General features: G+C 42.0%; 1 protein-coding gene across 2 annotated transcripts in view; it reads left to right on the top strand.

Moving 5' to 3' along the window:
- Positions 1 to 18,105, top strand: part of lhx5 (LIM homeobox 5) — a 56,568-nt gene that overhangs the window by 6,451 nt on the left and 32,012 nt on the right. The window contains exon 2 of one of the 2 annotated variants that reach the window (XM_079660676.1): positions 6,446 to 6,568. In XM_079660676.1, the coding sequence (XP_079516802.1) occupies positions 6,543 to 6,568 (26 nt within the window). In that variant the 5' untranslated portion in view covers positions 6,446 to 6,542. Of the gene's footprint in view, positions 1 to 6,442; positions 6,569 to 18,105 lie in introns of both variants that reach the window. The other variant, XM_079660675.1, reaches the window with a different exon arrangement.

Genomic DNA, 18,105 nt, shown 5'->3' with positions numbered 1-18,105 from the left:
AATTAATAATAATAATCTTGGTGAACAATGTACCTATGCCATGTTAGCATTTTAGCATTTTCTTTGTTAGAATATTAGCATGCTGATGTTAGCTTTGACCTAAATGAGACTAGCCTAAATGAGCATGGCTGCATTGGCTGAGTTTTTATTCAAAGTAAAACACAGTACTACATTTAGTCCTCCCAGGCTTGTTAAAAAAAAAACTAGCAATCAAGATGCGTTTCATTTAGTGTAAACAGGTTGGCTCATTTCATTTTATAAATATCCTAAAACCACTCACTTTACAGTGGTAATTAGCATCAAGCTCTCCTTTTTCCATTTAATTCTCAGATTTGTATTGTTTAAAAAGTTTAGGGTTCAGAGTGGGACAGTAAGCCCTGACAAAATTGTGCTGAATAATCAGCCCAAATTCACCTAAAAAGTTGAAACTGACCAAGTGTGAAAGCATCCTTTAACCCCCCCCTCCACCTTCTTTCCTGCTCTCTATCACATCTTCTCCCCCCTCACACCAACTGATGTGAGCAGCTATGGCAGGTGAGATCAATAGGGCTGAAACCTGTCCAGAGCTTTAATCCATCAGTGGTGAGCGGGGAGAAGAGACGGGGCGAGGAAGCCATCACTCACCCCCCGACCCGAGCCCCTCTCCTCTGCAGCCGCTAAATGGCCATCTGGAGAAAATTGTCAATCAGTAAAGTTCCTTTTTTTCCAGTCGGATGTGTCTGTATGTTAAATCGCTGGATTCTGTGTGCTGGGTTGTGATGCTTTTCAAAAAAAAAGATAGCCTATTTGATGAAATGGATTCCTGGAATGGCAAATGCTGTTATATATGTATCCTCAGAGCATACATTTACAAACATGAATTAGAAAGTTATATGTGCAGTTGTATTTTTTTTGTGAAAACCCTAATCTACAACATGATAATTCTGATTACTAATAATAAATAACGCTCTGTCCGTCATCTAAAACAATTGGTAGGCCTAATATTATGATGCATTTCCTTAACACTAGTGACTCCCCTTACAGCCATCTGAAGGCAGCAGGTATCTGTTCATTTTATACTTTTTTCACATAAACAGGCATGTTGAAGAGTGACACGTTGAAAGCGGTTCACAGGAATTTTGTGGATAACATGAATATATGATAACTTTTTCAAAATGTTTGCCTGGGGCTCTTCATTTTTATTTATATGTTCAGGTTGTCACCTAGTCTATCTATCTGACGTATATCCGTCAGTGTTGAGGTAATTTGTAAAAAATGTACTAAATAAATAGACTGATTTGATTTTGGGGGACAAAGCGCACAGTCGCTTTGACCTCTACAAAAATAGTTTTTGGCCATAACAAAAAAATGATTAGGCTAAAATTGACACCTTCCCACACATTTTCAAATATGATTAAAGTAAAGACATTTTGGACAGGCTTGGATTCAAACTGTACCTTGACTGGTTGGCAGACCTTCTTGTGTACAGGTAGACATGCGGCAATAGCCAACAAGATTAGCTTTATAGCTCTGTTCCCACAAAAAAAGGGTGTGATTTTTACAATCCAAATGTATTTGTGGGCCATTACTGGGATCCTGTCCATGTTACAATATGAAGAATAAAGAGGCCACAATTCTGTGAGCATTCATTTTTATTTCCATGTCCTCAACAACAAAACGTTTCCTCTGAGGAGAACTCTTTCCGGGATTCCCAAACAGCCAGTACGTCATAACAAGGATAGCCCTTTGATTAACAGGGGTGAACGTGTAAAGTGATTGGCCACGATTGTCAGAGCCTCTTATGCACCCACCTTTAATTTATGATAATGCATTTCTCCCACCCTGTGCCCAAGTGTGCCACAGGTGTGCCGGGGGAGCCTGGCCACGAAATCACCAAAAGTGTGTTTGGCATGCTCCCGACGCACTTGGCAATGCTCACAGAGCAGCAACTTGTCATTTTGTGGAGGTAAAGAGATACAAAAGAAATCCTCTGTGCAGGGAACGTCCTGAGAGCAGCTTACTCTGAGGACAGGATAGATCTTCAATATGTCGCAGCTGTATTAACATGTTGGATAAAACACCACAATGTGGTAATCAGCCTGTAGACGTGTTTCGTCTGTATGTGAATTATTGCATTTTTTTTTTAACGAAATGTATGTTTCAGTTTGGAGTTTTGATGAGTCAGTAGCAGTTGCGCTTGTTATAGGATTAAAATCCCCATTATATTGTTAATCCTGCTCTCATATAACATTGCCATGCATGTTTCAGATGAACATATAGAAAATGTACCACCTGTCAGCTGTTTATTCAAATCATGAATATTTGCTTGCACGTGCAGAAAATACCCTTGTGTATTTCTATGTGCATCATCTATATAGTGTATATATGTTCAGTGTGTTAATATAAATCCATCGAGACAGATATAGAGATCCTTTATGTGTGTGTCAAAAACCAGAACAAACAGACCACACTAAAACAAACAAATATATAGCAGGAAAAAACCAAAACCAAAACAAACCATTGGACAGACTCCACGGCTCGGTGGCTGCCTGCCAGGCTGCCTGCCTCCCTGGAAGGCCCCCGTCTGATGCATAGTAAAACAATTGGCAAGAGGGATGTGAATCTCTCTCTCTTGCTCCCTCGCTCTGTCACACACACACACACACACACACACGGAGAGGTAGTGATGGCAGAGCACCAGCAGCCTATGCCAGTGGGCGTAGTGGGACCACTGGGCATGCTGGGACCAGCCTCAGGAGTTAAGACTCTCTGAACTACAGCTGCAACCAACCCCACCATGCCAAGGCAGAGAGTGGCCGTGGGATACATGCTCTGACACACTGCTACAGAAAGACATACGCTCTGTACCATCACACACACACACACACACACACACACACACACACACACACACACACACACACACACACACACACACACACACACACACACACACAAACACACACACACGGGCGCACACACACAAAGGCGTCTGTCTCGTCCCGTGATGTGTCTCAGCTGTGCCAGCATCGCCTCCTCCCCCCTCCCCCCTCGCCCTCCTCAGGCCTGGACCTCCCGCGTATGCCACCCCTCTCCACCCTCTTCTCCCTCCTCCTCTGCTCCTCCCCGCCGGTAGCCTTTGTGGGCTAATTAGCGGTGAAATTGGTGAATTGCAGGCTCGGGCACACACACACACTCCCACACACGTACACACACACACACACACACACACACACACACACATGCGTATACAGTCGTTGAATTGCAGGCACAGCAGTGCAGACACTTCAGCATAGCCAAGCGCCACTTCAGCTCATGAAAAGCCTCTGAAATGGGGCACACAACACAAAGACAGGATTGGAGAGGAAAAGAAAGGGAAAGGGAAAGAGAAGGAGAGAAGGAGTGTAAGTGGAGAAGGAGGAATATATTTACTCCGGTTTCCTATTTACACTTGATCATGCTCGTACTGTATATAAGTTTATCTATACCTTCTTGCAGTATATACTTATTGTCCAGACTCATTTGTCTGAGGGTTAGCTGACTCTCACCTGTGTCGAGAAGGAAGCAGTGAGTGTCTCCTTTCTGTGATCGAGTGAGAGAGAGAAAGAGAGCTTCCAGTCTTTAATGATTTCTGTGATGGACGACACTCATTCCATCATCCCTCCATCCCACCCACACCCCATAAATTAACTCTCATATTAACAGGCTGTATTAAAACCATGCAACGTGTTAGGGCTTTCATTTAAGATTAATAAGTGGTAATTATGGAGGGAGGGAAACTGATGGGGAAATAAGAGAGGCTGGAAAAGGGAGTCCACCGCTGGAAATAAAAGAATAAAATGAAAAGAATAAAAGTGTAAAAGACTCGCTCATGAATCAATGTGTCACGTTTCATGCATCTTTAATATATGAAATAATCAACAAAACATGGAGAGAAGTCATTTGAAGAGGCACAGTTTCTTCCTGCAGATGTTGTGATTGGATGCCTGATATTACGGGCGAGGAGACAACATGGCTTCCCAGCTGAGCATGAAATAAGAACAGTGGATGGATGACAGGAGGACAGATGCATTGTTTTATTTTTCTGATCTAAGAGGACAACAATCCCTATGCTCCACCCTGCACAGTCAGCTCATTGGATACTTATTTTCAACCCCACTTATACTTTATTACAACTTGAGTTTATGTTCATCCTTTTGGCCCTGACTTCTGTTTTCTAAAGGGGCCCTATTATGCTGTTTGGGGTTTTCCCTTTCCTGTAGTTTGTTTTCTATAGGTTTGTGTGCATGTAAATGGTCTACAAAGGCTACAATCCCAAATGTCCCTTTAGAGGGAGTTTCTCTCCCACACACAACACAAATATAGAATCAAACCAGCAACTATTTCATGTTCTCAAGTCCTTCATTTTTCAAATGCCATCCTGCATTTCAACTTGAATGTCTTCAGATTAATAATGTAATGCAGTGTTACGATATAAATGATTGTATCTTGATTGGATGGCGTTTACAGTTGGGTGAAATATGGAATTCATGTCCAGACTCAAGTGTAAAATGTTGTATGTAGGTCATAATCATATAACACACGAACATAATACATTTACACAAATCTCAAATGATTACAAATGCTTCTTCTTCACAGCCTGTAAGGTGTCAGCCACACTTTAAAAGTATTATGCTTGAATAAAAGCAGCAGCGCGGTGTTGTCTGCTGAGTTGTCCGACTCATCCTTCTCTGGCCCTACAGGCCCCCGGGGACACATTAGTCTCTTAATGCTTTGTCATCACCTCAGGTTAATGGACCTCACAGCAGTCCGTTAAAAACATCCCTGATCAATACACAGTGCGTGCAGAAAGACGATAAGGTCCAAATATAGAGCGACTGGACTCTTAAAATATATTTGTTTTTAACAATGAAGAGTTATACATTTCAGTGATTGCTGTCTAGGAATCATTCCTTTAGGTACTGGACACATCCATCTAATCAGGCTTGATTCTGCACAGCACCATCATTTCTTATGCATTATGACAACAAAGACATAAGACAGGCTAAGAATAAAACGCTATGCTGTTTAGGGTTTACCCTTCCTTGTAGTGTGTTATTTAGGTTTTTATGTAAATGGTCTGCAAAGGATAAAATCCCCCCCCCCATACACACTGCCTGAAACGCCTCCAATGGACTCTGTTTACTTCCAGTACATAGGGACATCACTTTGTAACACTTGTGCTTCTATTGCACAATAGCACATTGTATGTGTTAGGCTAAGGGGCGGGACATCTCTAAACAGTTGACCATTCACAGCAGAGCCGGCCAGCTAACCAATCAGAGCAGACTGGGCTCTGGTTTCCGACAGAGGGTGAAAAGAGGTGCTGCAGCACAGACAGTATGAGAAAAATAAAGAGCTTTTTGAACATTAAAGCATGGAGACATGTCACAGTAGAGACACAACAAACTAAGATCAACCTGTAAATTGGTATAATGGGGCTCCTTTTTAAGCATATACTCAAATGAAACTACATCCATAATGAAAGAAGTGCTTAGATTATATACTTAACTGAAGGTACTATACCACACTGTGAAAACACCCCACTTGTAGAACAACTCCAGCATTCAAGACCTTTCTTTAATAAACTATGGATCAGCAAAATGTCATTTGAATAGACAGGAAACCTTTTAAAACATTTTATTTTCTAAAGTATCTAAAGCCTTTAGGTAAATATTTGACACTGAGATGATGTAGAGTAGAGGTTTAGTATAACATGGAAATACTCATGAAGTACAATTCCCTTAAATCTGTATTTGAGTACAGTTCTCCTCATTGATCTATCACAGACCTGTGAACACTGACAGTCATCATCTGTTGAGGTTTATTATAGGGTGCTGCTTGGTTCAAAGACTAGGAGGGATGTAAGAAAAATTTAAGTCGTAAAATCCTCTGGAAAATCCTCATCAAAATTAAGTTTAGGAAGAGAGGCAGCAAAGGGACAGCAGGTGGGCTTGTTTAAAAGATGCAAATCAGTCTTTTTAGCATCATCAAATGTTTTGGCAATATTATTCAAGGGTCCCTCTGATTGGTTCATCACTGGCGAGACATGTAAAGTAGAGAGTGACGAGGGAAATGCTATCTATGTACCAAAGCATCTGCGCCCTAGTTAGCACCTCTGCAAAGTCAATCTCATCAAGGTTGTTGGGGGGACAATCAACACAGTCCAAACAGAAAGTAAACAAACTAACACTTGTATACCAGCAAGACACGTGGAAGACCACTCCTACACACACACACACACACACACACACACACACACACACACACACACACACACACACACACACACACACACACACACACACACACACACACACACACACACACACACACACACACACACACACACACACACACACACACACACATCCAGTCCTCCTTACATCATTATTTCTTTCTTCCTCTCCTTCTCCATCTCCAGCAGAGCGAGTCCCTGGTCTGTCTGGCACCTTTTGCCCAAATCTGGCTCCAAGTGTGGGGCTGAGCCGAGGGGGGACGCAGGAGAAATAAAGGAAGGAAGGATGGAGCGAGGAGGCAGGAAGACAAGGTGTTAACACCCTTTTCAACACCAGAGCCCCCTCGCACAAACCTAGCAGAGGGAACCGTCTAATTGTTGTGTGTGTGTGTGTGTGTGTGTGTGTGTGTGTGTGTGTGTGTGTGTGTGTGTGTGTGTGTGTGTGTGTGTGTGTGTGTGTGTGTGTGTGTGTGTGTGTGTGTGTGTGTGTGTGTGTGTGTGTGTGTGTGTGTGTGTGTGTGTGTGTGTGTGTGTGTGTGTGTGTGTGTGTGTGTGTGTGTGTGTGTGTGTGTGTGTGTGTGCACACATGTGTTTTGAGGCTCTAGCTGTGATTCTTTCTTTCGCTGCAGGACAAAGCAGATTTAATGCAATCGTTCCTTTATGGTGTTAGATATCTTTTATGTTGCAGCTCTTTGTTTAGACCCAAACAAAACATTTTATTTTCTTCGCTGCACTTTACGGCAGTAAGTTTTACAGTTTCTTTTTCCACCTCATGTTGCTAAAATAAGTTTCTGCTTCCATTTTCCTCTTATCTGCTTCTCCTTGTTTTTTCTTTGTCTTCATTTCCTTCTTTTGTGTCTGCTGGTATGCTGCTCTTTCACCTCCATCCAATATACGCAGACAATCTCTTTATTTCTCATTAGTGCGTTTTGACAGTTAATGAGTGGGCCTAGTGTGTGTGTGTGTTTTCGTGTGAGACTACAGAGCGAGAGAGAAAGTGAAGGAGGGAGGCGGAGAGAAAGAGATAGCGGATGGGGGTGAAATTCATGTTGATAAATCATGTGGTCAGTAGCGCAGGCCTATGTTTATCTCCTGCTGTCAGTGGAGTATGGGGCCTGAGATACCGCTCACACATTCAAACACGCGTTCAAACACACACACACATCAACAAGGACGACAGAGGACCGCTGTTACCTGAGATTTCTTGCTTTTCCTCTTCCCTCCGTACCTCTCCTCCTCCATCAGTGTGGATGTGGAGGTCAGAGATAGAGCCAGCCTCCCCTTCCCTCTTTTTGATTTGTCCGACCCCCCCGAATCTCATCAGTCAGCTGTTTGTGCTGATTACTGGTTGACTAATAGACTTTAAACCAACCTCTCCCCCTTTTTCCCTCTCACTTTCATCCCTTTTGTTTTGTTTCTAATCAAATTTAATTCCTTTTTGCACACTAACAAGCACAATTATCATTTCTCTGTACTGGCTTTAGTTTGCCCGATGTATTTTTTGTGTGCTTGGCAAGCCCTGTTATAAAATGTATTATTTACCTCAATGAGAAAAACAATACAGCCTTGCATTTATAAAAAAACGTAAAAGAAATCTGAAATTGGATAAAAACATGATAATAGCTGCTGGCTATGGCAAGATTACATTTCTATGGTTCTGTTATATCAAACAGAGGTTAATACAAAATAATATGTTTAATGATGGAGATAACATGTATGTATACTATTTTACACTGTTTAATAGTCATTAGACAGACATTTACCATAATGTGTTGAAGAACATTTTACGAAATGAAGTGTCAACACACATATTTTTTGTAGTTTAATAAAGTTTGACAGAAAATGTTTTGAATTATAGTGTAATGTAGATTTACTGACCATCTTATGTGAATTAAGCACTCAAATATCAATACTGAAGGCTATTGATCTTACTAATGAAATCAGATTCGGTTCTAAATTCTGAATTTATTTGTATTTGTTCAATACCACAAGATTTCCACAGAGATTTCCTTATGTACACGTATGCAAAAGATGCCTGCTACATTATGTCTCAATTCATCCGATGGTTACAAACCCAACTCCAAATGTTGCTGCCCTGTGTATGGCGTGTTTGCCCTAGACTTCTGCAGCCATAATTCTAATGTGGCCCGCGATGAAATTGAGTTTGCCACCCCTGAATTAGAGGTTTACTTCCTGTTGCAAACATCTAACCAACAATTTGTCTCAACCTTGACCACATGCAACACTAAATGCTTCTTTTGTATTACATTATATACAAGTATTATAAAACAACCTTTTTTCCATTGTGGCTGATTTTGCCCCTTAACATTTTCAGGAGTTACCACCGCTAAATGTAATGCAAAACATGGACGTTTATCTGTACTCATATAACATGTTACTCCATCGTTATACTTATTCTATACACACTGTCACATGTAGATGTGTCTCCTCGTAGTTCATGTACCCTCCGTGCATTATGCAGAGACTGTGTGTGTGTGATGACACATGCCCGTAAGTGTGTGCTCTCGCACTTGTGTTTGACAGTTGGGAGTGTCGCCGTGACATTGTGGCCTCTGTTTAAAGACGTGAGCGGCAATGTATGCGTACATGCATGTGTGTGATTGTGGGTGTGTGTGTGTTCTGCAACAGGCCGGTGGGAAGAGAGACAGATTGCGTTTTAACAGCCATCGCTGTCATTTCCAACAGCTGTCCTCTTCCCATTCTCTATTCAGAGGGCCTGTGTTTGCATTGTCTCCCTCATGACCTCCCTTCAAAGACCTTCCGCAGAGAGGGAGAGGGGGGGAGGGAGGGAGAGAATACAAAAAAAGGAAAAAGTGCGACAGACTATTGGAAAAAAATAACGAATAATGCAAATAGAGGCAAAAAATGTGAATGAATGGAGAGGCTGATGCCATGACAGAGGGAACATTAGATGCCCCAGAACTGTCTCCCATCTCTTCTGCCATCCCTCTCAATTTCTCCCTCCCCTCCCCTCTGCTCTAAATGTACTGTATGCTGCCTCTCCTCTCCCTCCCTTCTTAATACAACTCCACCTCTCCCACCCCTTCTTCCCGTCTTGTGTCTCTCCTCCCGCTCTGCCTGCCTCTGCCTCTACCTCTCCATCACCCCCCCCCCCCCCCCCTCCACCTCCACCGCTGCCCCGTCTCTCTCCCATGTTGTCTCTTATCAGGTAGAGGGGAGATAAGGCTGCTATCTCGCTGTGCCAGGGCTTTGACATGACGCTTTAATGCATAATAAGTTCACTCATCTTTTAATCAATGCGGCCAAATGATGAATTTCTGAAGGGGTTAACAGCCAGTTATTGGCAGGTTTTGAGCTAAAAAAACACAGAGATAAGGTCTGCCTCCGAATCAGACATGTTGGATTTTGCAGACAAATATGCAAATCAGATGTACGTACAGTGGCTGTCAAATTCTTAGCCGAGCATTGTCTCTGTCTCAGCATTTTCTGAACATATCCACGGACATTTTTCTATTAGCTGCTTTGCCTTTATATCTCGCGTGAAGTAGCTGTTGCGATATTGTTGACAGATCTGAATGTGTTCTCAGTTTAATCTCCATTTGAAACAACATCTTCATTCCACAGTCCAAGATTATAATCCTAGATCTCTGACACACATGCACATCTACAGCTTTATTTTTTGTTCTTTCAAGTTAATCTTTCAGACTGGAAAATATTTCTTGCATTATTTTGAAAAAAACATTTAAGATTTGATAAAAATCTGGCAAATTTGGGAGTTTCAGCGCCTCGAAATCTCTGTTTGATGGATCGTTAATGGCTAGAGAGCTGCCTTAACAAATATGAAATACAGACATCATCTCAATCATAAAGATATTATCGTGAAGACACATTTAATGTCAAATAAAAATTAATGTTATTTTTCCATTTTCTACGACAGATGGTATGCAATTGTTAACAGAAAGGGACATTTTCTGATTTCAAAAAGGTTAAACATTTATTTTTTTACTGTTTAAAAATCCTCTGCTCTTATCTTAGCATAAGCGTAGCTACAAGTGACGATGGGACGAGGTTTTCCTACTTGTGGATAAAAACCCAGCATTTTAGTATCCCTATGGCTTTGAGAGGGTGGGCACGAAAATAGATTGTAATACTTTAGTTCAAACCATGGCTGTTTTTTAAATTATTTTTAAGAGAGGTGGACAAGGCTGCCAGTTAGCCTTGCCTCAAACAAATCCTTGTCGTCATTTGTGGTATTGTAAGGAAATCCTCTGCTGCCTAAAAGCATTTTCCCCATAGACCACTTTTAGAAAAGAGACGCCTGTAAAAGCTGTTGACTTGAGTCCTTCCAATGCAAACAATTTCTCTTGGATTACACATTTTTACTCCATAGCTCTACCCCCTTTTTAGTCAAAAATTGTTTTAACCTCTATTTAAAAATATAGAAATATAGACAATAAGTGAAGAGAATACAACACATTAACTATTTCTTAGACAGCCAGGTGGATTTAAACTGATCCCAGACCAGACAGATTACCAGAGTCGACCCCCACCCTCCAAACCACCCACTCTGCCTTTCACTCCTCCAACCCTTATCCTCCTCTACTTTTTAGCCTCCCCTGCTTCCTCCCTCGTCCTCGCTGCAGTCCCCCATTGAGCCACCCTGTACCTCTCCTCCTCTTCCTCCTCCTCCCCTCTTGATGGTTAGTTCATGGGTCAGCCGGGTGACAGGGCCTGAGTTGCGAGATAAGGACAGGCCAGAAAGGCATTACTACACCCCGACACTCTGAGGGGTGACGCTGGGGCGGCAGCTGGATGGAGAGATGGGATGAAACGAGGAGGGGGATTGAACGGGGAGTTTGGGGGCTAATCTGCCATCGTTTGAAGTAATAATACATTACTGATAGGCATCGCTACATGCAGAGAGAGAAGCAGGACACACACATACACATATGGTGGCTGCACACAAAGAGGGAGACAAACAGACGGGAACAACAAACAGAAATACAGAAAGACCCCGATTCTTCCTCTCTGACTGTAAATCTCAGCTCTCTGTACTTCCACCCAGCCGCTGCCCCTCCCTCCAATCCAGTGTGGATATCAGGCTGGTGCAGAAGGGCTCAGCCCAGCTGATAGTAGGTCCTCTGGGGGTTGGGGGTGGAGTGCTGAGGGGTGAGACATGGGTGGGTGGGTGTGTGTGTTTGGGAGCTCAGGGACTAGGAGGCTTACCCTGCTCCCTCAGATATGGGGGTCAGGGGTGAGGCGGGGCAGGACGGCCACTGTGCTGCAGTGTGTGTTTGTGTGTTTCTTTCTGTCAGACTCTTTGTTTGAAATGTGTCCTGGACACTAAGATAATCATAACTTCTGATCATCTCACTGGTAAAAATGCTGCTCCGAAAACAAGTAAATAAATTCTGAAAACAAGGTTATTTAGCTTGTAATAAGTAACATAAATCTGCCTATAGAACAAGGGAGGATTTGCTTAGTAAGATTTCTTGAAATAAGATGGGATATTTAGATAAATGACATCTTAGCTGGGAAAACTTAAGTTTTCTGTTTTCTGATACGAGTTGGGGATTTTTAAATACTAATTTAGCTAAATTAGCTAACTAAAACGTTTCATCTGAGATGCAACTTTAAATACAATTTTTCAAGTCTTTGACTTAACATTGCAGTGTCTAAAAACAAGTCCCTATATCTCACTGTATTGTAACTTATTCAGTTATTAGGTCTTATATCAAGTGTAAAGACATATTCTGACTAGATATTAGACAAATATATTTGGCAAGATTCCAAGTTGTAGTAGTGCTGTGTGTCTGCTGATTGACGCTCTGTGGGTTGTACGTGGTTACAGCCTTAGCTCAGCAGATGAGTGTGCGCGCAGGTGTAACAACTCGTAAAGAGAAATTGTCCTCTTTTCTTCTTTTTCCTGAGTAATTGTGGAAATATAATCAATTCAAAGGACACTTCATCTTGTAGCAAAATTGCAATTTGACCCCTGCAGAGAGCAGGTCTGATGTGACGGTGAGTGGTGTATTGTCACAGGTGCAGTTATGCTACTGAACCACAAGCAAGCATTAAAAAGGAAGAAAGCAATTTCCTTTGTGTGCTGTCCATCAGCTGTTTCCCTGATGACACTGAGCTGAAGTTTGGCAAAAATTAATGAAAATGTTGTCTTGTGATTCTTCTTCTGTGTGTAAGAGGCTCTTAGAAGATGACTTCCTAATGCTTGATTTGTTATGATTTCTGCTGTTTCACTTTTAAACGGCACACTCTCCAAATTAAACAACAAAACACATTTTGTACCAACACAACATAATCATCAGGAGAACACATCATTTGTCAGCGGCTTCCAGAGCCATTACAAATCTCAGTGGCAGAAATATAACTGCTGTGGTTAAGGTTTGGTTAGTTTAGTTAGGTTCCACTTAGGAAAAGTTTGCAACTGATCGTAGTTTTTCTTGAGAGGATGGTGTCCTTTTTTAAGATAATGCTGGCTATACCATATAGCCTGAGAAATCTTCTTCCTCAGCTAATTGTTGTTCAAAAGCAATTTAAAACACATGAATGAGCCACACTGTTGCTTACTGGGTGACATGTTACTTAATTACCATGAAAACACACTGTAGTTTATTTATACTTATTTATCCACATGCACAGTCCCCATTGGCAGTATTCTTCAAAGACCTGGATTACAATCTTTTAAATATCCAATGCTAACCTTTTCTTTTTTGAATGATTGCCTTCTGTTCAACTACATGATTGTTAACATTAGTGATGATTGTGAAAGATGAAGGTATGGTTAACATTAGGCCACAGTAAGACCTTTTGGGTTAATAAAACTGTTTAATGCATGTCAGTGATAGGAGGTGAACTCAGTCTTCTGCAGAAAAGGAAGACTGGTTACACGCCTATCCTCCACCCTCATGAAATATATTCATAAATCATGGATTGCAGAATCTATACAATATAAATGTAAAGCGATAATGGACAAGTACACAATACGTTGGGCGTCCAATGCTTATTAATCCCGCTGCTGACAGTAGTAGTATTAAGCACTATTTTCTTCACTTTGACAGACAATTTCTACACAGTGACCCGCTGATTTAAGAAATGACTTAGGATTCCTAAATGACTTTAAATTGTTGATTTAAAATGTAAGTCTTTACTAGGAAGACATGTGTTTGGGGTACCCTTGCACATTGTTAAGAGACATGAACAATTTTGAAATGGAAACAATAGGGAACATATACAGAGTAACACCAGCCATATCCTTTTCTTAATTTCCACTTTATTCACTTCTCTTTCCTCCTTTTCTCCTTCTCTTTCTACATTACACCATCCTCTGCTCCTACCTATTCTCTCATGCCTCACAGTTTCTCTCTAATATACAGTACCTTTACTACGCTCTTTCTTGCTTCTATAGTTGTTCTAACCTGTCCCCCTTCTCCCTCTCTCTCCCTCTCCCTCTCTCTCGCCATTTCAGCTCCTGCATTCTTATCTCTATGTTGCCGTCCTCAGTAATTATTATTATGTGCTGCAGAGATAATTCGAAAGCTGTGAGGAGAGAGAGGAGAAAAAAGGGATGAAAGAAACAGTGGCTGTGGCTTCCTGGGCTGTGCTTCTCTTATCTGACCTTGGGCAGAGCCACTTATTGTTAGGCAAATCTGTGCAGAAAAATGGAGTGAACGGCTGTGAGAGCGAGTGAGGAGGTGGTGGTGGTTATGGGGGTGGGGGGGACTTGTCGGGAGGGGATTGAGAGGGAAAAGGGAGGGAGAGAGTGAGGAGGAGGAGATGGATGGAGGTGGAAGGAGAGACGTCAGAAAGCAGCGGGTAGAAGGAGTGTTTTATGGAGCGATTGGGAGAGAACCGAAAGGCAAAAAGAGAAGGATAGAGGTGTAAAAATGCACAGAGGTAAAAACAGGCAGACGTATACACAGGCCCTGAATTATGGGAGGAAAAGGGAGGAGGGGAAGCAAAAGAGAGGATGTATATTTGAGACAGAATGACGAAGAACATGAAAGAAAAGTGGATAAATATAAATAGAGTGAGAGGGAAAAAAGAGTGAAGGGGAGTTTAATATGGGGAGTGGGGTATCCAATTTTCATTGCCTATTGAAGTAGACACTTTTGGCTTGTTCAAATAAATCCCCTTTGCTGAAGAGGAGTCATACAAATCAATTCTCTTTTTGTTTGGGAAGAGAGCATGCTCAATTTTGTCAATGCTAAATTGTACTTCTTGTTTTGTGTGTGAGTTTTGATTTGTGCCTTTCTATTCTCTGCATCCCATTGACTTTATCTCTCTGTAACCCCTCTACAGTGAATAAACATCACATTATCAGGTTTAGACGACATTTTCTACGTAAGCATTTGAAATAGTTCATAATTATTTCTTGAATGTATTTGCCTGTACACAGTTAACGGCTGACTTCATGAAGGAACTTGCTGTGGGTGGTGTTGAAGTTAACAAGTCTGGCCTCGAAGCTGCACACCGAGCACGTACGCTTGCAAGGGGGGAACCATAAATTCCCATCAGTGGCGTCCAGGCCCACGCGGGGCTGATGTGTGGCCTTTTCCATCTCTGCAGCTCAGCTTCCTTTAATTACAACCCATTCTGCAGGAACAACAGGCTGTCCTTCCACCAGATTTAAACCGCCGTGCTCCTGGTAATTAATCGGCCTGCATGTCCTTCACAAGGTGCAAAGTGTGTGTTTGTGTGTGTGAATGTGTCAGTTGTTATTCAGCATCACAAGAATATGAATAAATGTGCACCACATGAAGCAGAGCTTTTAAGCATTTCACAATGTTAAATCAACATTATTTTCTCAAGAGGTGGAGGAAGACTGCACATCCTTTACACAAGTAAAAGTAGCAATGCAACATAGTAAGAATAACACAAATATATCCTAAATTGTTGTTGAGTAGAAGTAAATAAATATAAAGAAAAATGCGGAACGGGAATCTTAATATCAATACTGCATGATTGGCTGACATCATTTAGGTTAGTTTTTCCGGTATATCTGCTATTTTATTCATTTATCTTAGAGGGTCAACACTTAACAATGATAAGGAAAAAAGAACAGTGAATGAGCTATAGCTGCAATGATTAGTGCATTACTTAATCAGAAGAAAATTAATCCGCCTATAGTTTGATAATTGATTATTCGTTTAAGTCAAAATGCCAGCTATCATATGCAAATTAACTGCTTGCATTCTTCATGTATGATGGTTTAAGAATAACATATTTCTGTTTTTAAACTACTTATTTCTAATATTTCTCAACCTTAAAATCCATTAGTTGTTATTTTGGTTTAAAAACATTACATTTGTATGAAATCTTAAATTTCACATTGACTCTCCCTCTAGTCTGCTCCATCATTTTCACCCCCCACCCCCAAACCCCCACCCCCAAACCCCCCCCTGTTATAACCCACCATTTCTGCATCCGAGCCAGAGATTTCAAACTCATCATGTGGAAGCCATTGCCCCTGGCAGGTGAGAAACCTGCAGTAGAAAATGAGCTGTTGAAGCCTCACGCGCTCTCCATGATGTAGCCGGGCAGGTGTTAGCTGCAGCCCTCATTGTACTCTGTGCATGGAGGGAGGTGAAGGAACTGGTTTCACTAGCACACTCTCATTAGCATATGTGGCTCTATTTAGGATTGCATATGGATAAGATGATGACCATGATTATTCATCCGTCTTAAGGGTCCCATGTCATGGTCATTTCCACTGATCATATTTCCATTGTTGAGGTCGACTAGAATAGATTTAAATTGTGCAATTTTCCAAACTCACATTGGTTTCTCATACAGCATCTCTGTATAGTATGTGTATTCACTCTCTGTCCTAAACGGCTTGTTGGAGCCCCTGCCCCCCCCTTCGAGCCCAGTGTGCTCTGATTGGTCGGGGCGTTGCGAGGCTCGCTGCTGCAAGGAGCGAACAGGTTTCTCGGTCGGCGATACAGAGAGACACAGCGAAACTCATCCTGAGCACACAAACACTCACAGCCGAAGTAAAAACAATAAGTGTGGCTTGATATTGAGTAAGAAAAAGGTTTATAACGCTGTGAGAATGGGTCTGCGGAGAGTATTTCTCCGTGATCCCAACTCGTCTATTACCAGCGTTCAGGGAGCTCTATGCAAGTCAATTGGGACTCCCTGTTAGTTAGCCAAGGGAGCCTGGTGTGTGAGGTGCACCGCTCAGTCCGGTCATTTGTTGCTGATTTGGGTGTTCACACGTCAGAGAACCCAGGAAGCAAACAATGGAAAATTAGAAATCTCCAGCGAGGCGTTCTGGGGCAGCATAGGCAGGTCTTTCCTGTGTTTAGAGTTTTACTCGCTACAGGGTGTACTTTGAGGGTTTGTGAATCTGCAGACCGTTTACATGCAGAAAAACCTTCATAACACACAAGGGGACGGGTAATAACTGGAAAAGCAGGACATGGGACCTTTAAGGAACAAGGAGGTTTATCGCACATGGATCTTTCTAAATTAAGAGAAAACTACTTTCACTTTGCACAATGGCAATTAAACCTAAAAAATGAAGCTTGCCTGAAATATCTAAATCAGACTAAATTTAAAAATAGGTTTTTCTTCATGTTTGTAAAATGCACGTATTAACCTTCTTGACAATACATATGAGATGGAAAGTAGTCTAATATTTTCAAATGTGTTAGTGAGCTTAGTTTCTGAGGTGCTAGTACGCAGGTAATGTTATCTTTTACACAGTGCTAGGCTAGCTGTTCCCTTCTTTATTCTAAGCTAACAGTCTCCTGACATATACTTGATTTGTATTTAACAAACGGACATGAGTGATAACAATCTTCCCGTTTCTCTGCACGAAAACAAATGTGCGTATTCCCCATAATGTTGAAACTGATTATATAATAATTATAGTAATATCATCACAGCATGCAAACCAAACAGAAATTATTCATATTTCTACGTACAACATGCAGTCACATTATATTTGCAGGTTGCCTGTGGAGAGAAAATGTCCTCTCATGCAGAGAGGAGTAATCACGGCATGATTGAAGCAAACACCTGTGATTGGGCCGACAGTTTACCTGCAGAAATGGAGCGCTTGATTTGAAGCACAAATAAACCCCCTCAGCCGAGTGCCAAAATGGGGATTGTTAATGAATAACTCTGCTGCCATAACACGTCGTATCACAGCATATATCACCATCATCATCATCATCATCATCGCCGCCACGTCCTTTAAATCATTTACGTTATCATCATCGCTGAGTCGTCAACACCGACCTCCCACCCTGTGATGGAGGACCTGTCTCCCTTCAGAGCCGCAGGGACCCCCTGTGTCCTCTGCTCACAGTCCCCCTCTAAAATCTCTCCCTGCAGCCCACCCCTCCCGGCTGCTCAATTCAGCTTCTTTAACCAAGGAACAAACAAACAAAACACTGCAGGATAATGAGGCCACCTCCAGGAATAGACACGCTGAAAGGAGCCATGCGTATTGATGTGGGATTGACCTTTATTGAGAGAACGGCAAAAGAAAAGGGGAGATGTGGACAGAAGAGCTCTGATCTGATGGAGTGGATTGAGTTGTCTGCTGCTGTTGGGGTGAAAGAAGGTGACAAGACAAAACCCTGATCAGTGACTCAGGCAATGAGATAACCACCTTTGGGGGAATCGTGCTCCGAGTGGTGGTCTGGATTTAACATGGGCTTTCCCACACCATGAACAGGACCGGACAGTGTGTGAGGGGTGATGAGACCACTTTGACCCGTGGGTGCGGTGGTGCCCCTCATCAGCTCACATGATCACAGCAGGCTGAGGGTTCATTCAGTCACACACAGCAGGTTGAATAAGGCCACTACAGCTGACATATCGTTTTAGTGTTCATTTAA

This window comes from Notothenia rossii, assembly GCF_949606895.1.
Source record: "Notothenia rossii genome assembly, chromosome: 11".
NCBI classification, from domain to species: Eukaryota; Metazoa; Chordata; class Actinopteri; order Perciformes; family Nototheniidae; genus Notothenia; species Notothenia rossii.
This window is presented reverse-complemented; position numbering and strand designations above follow the sequence as displayed.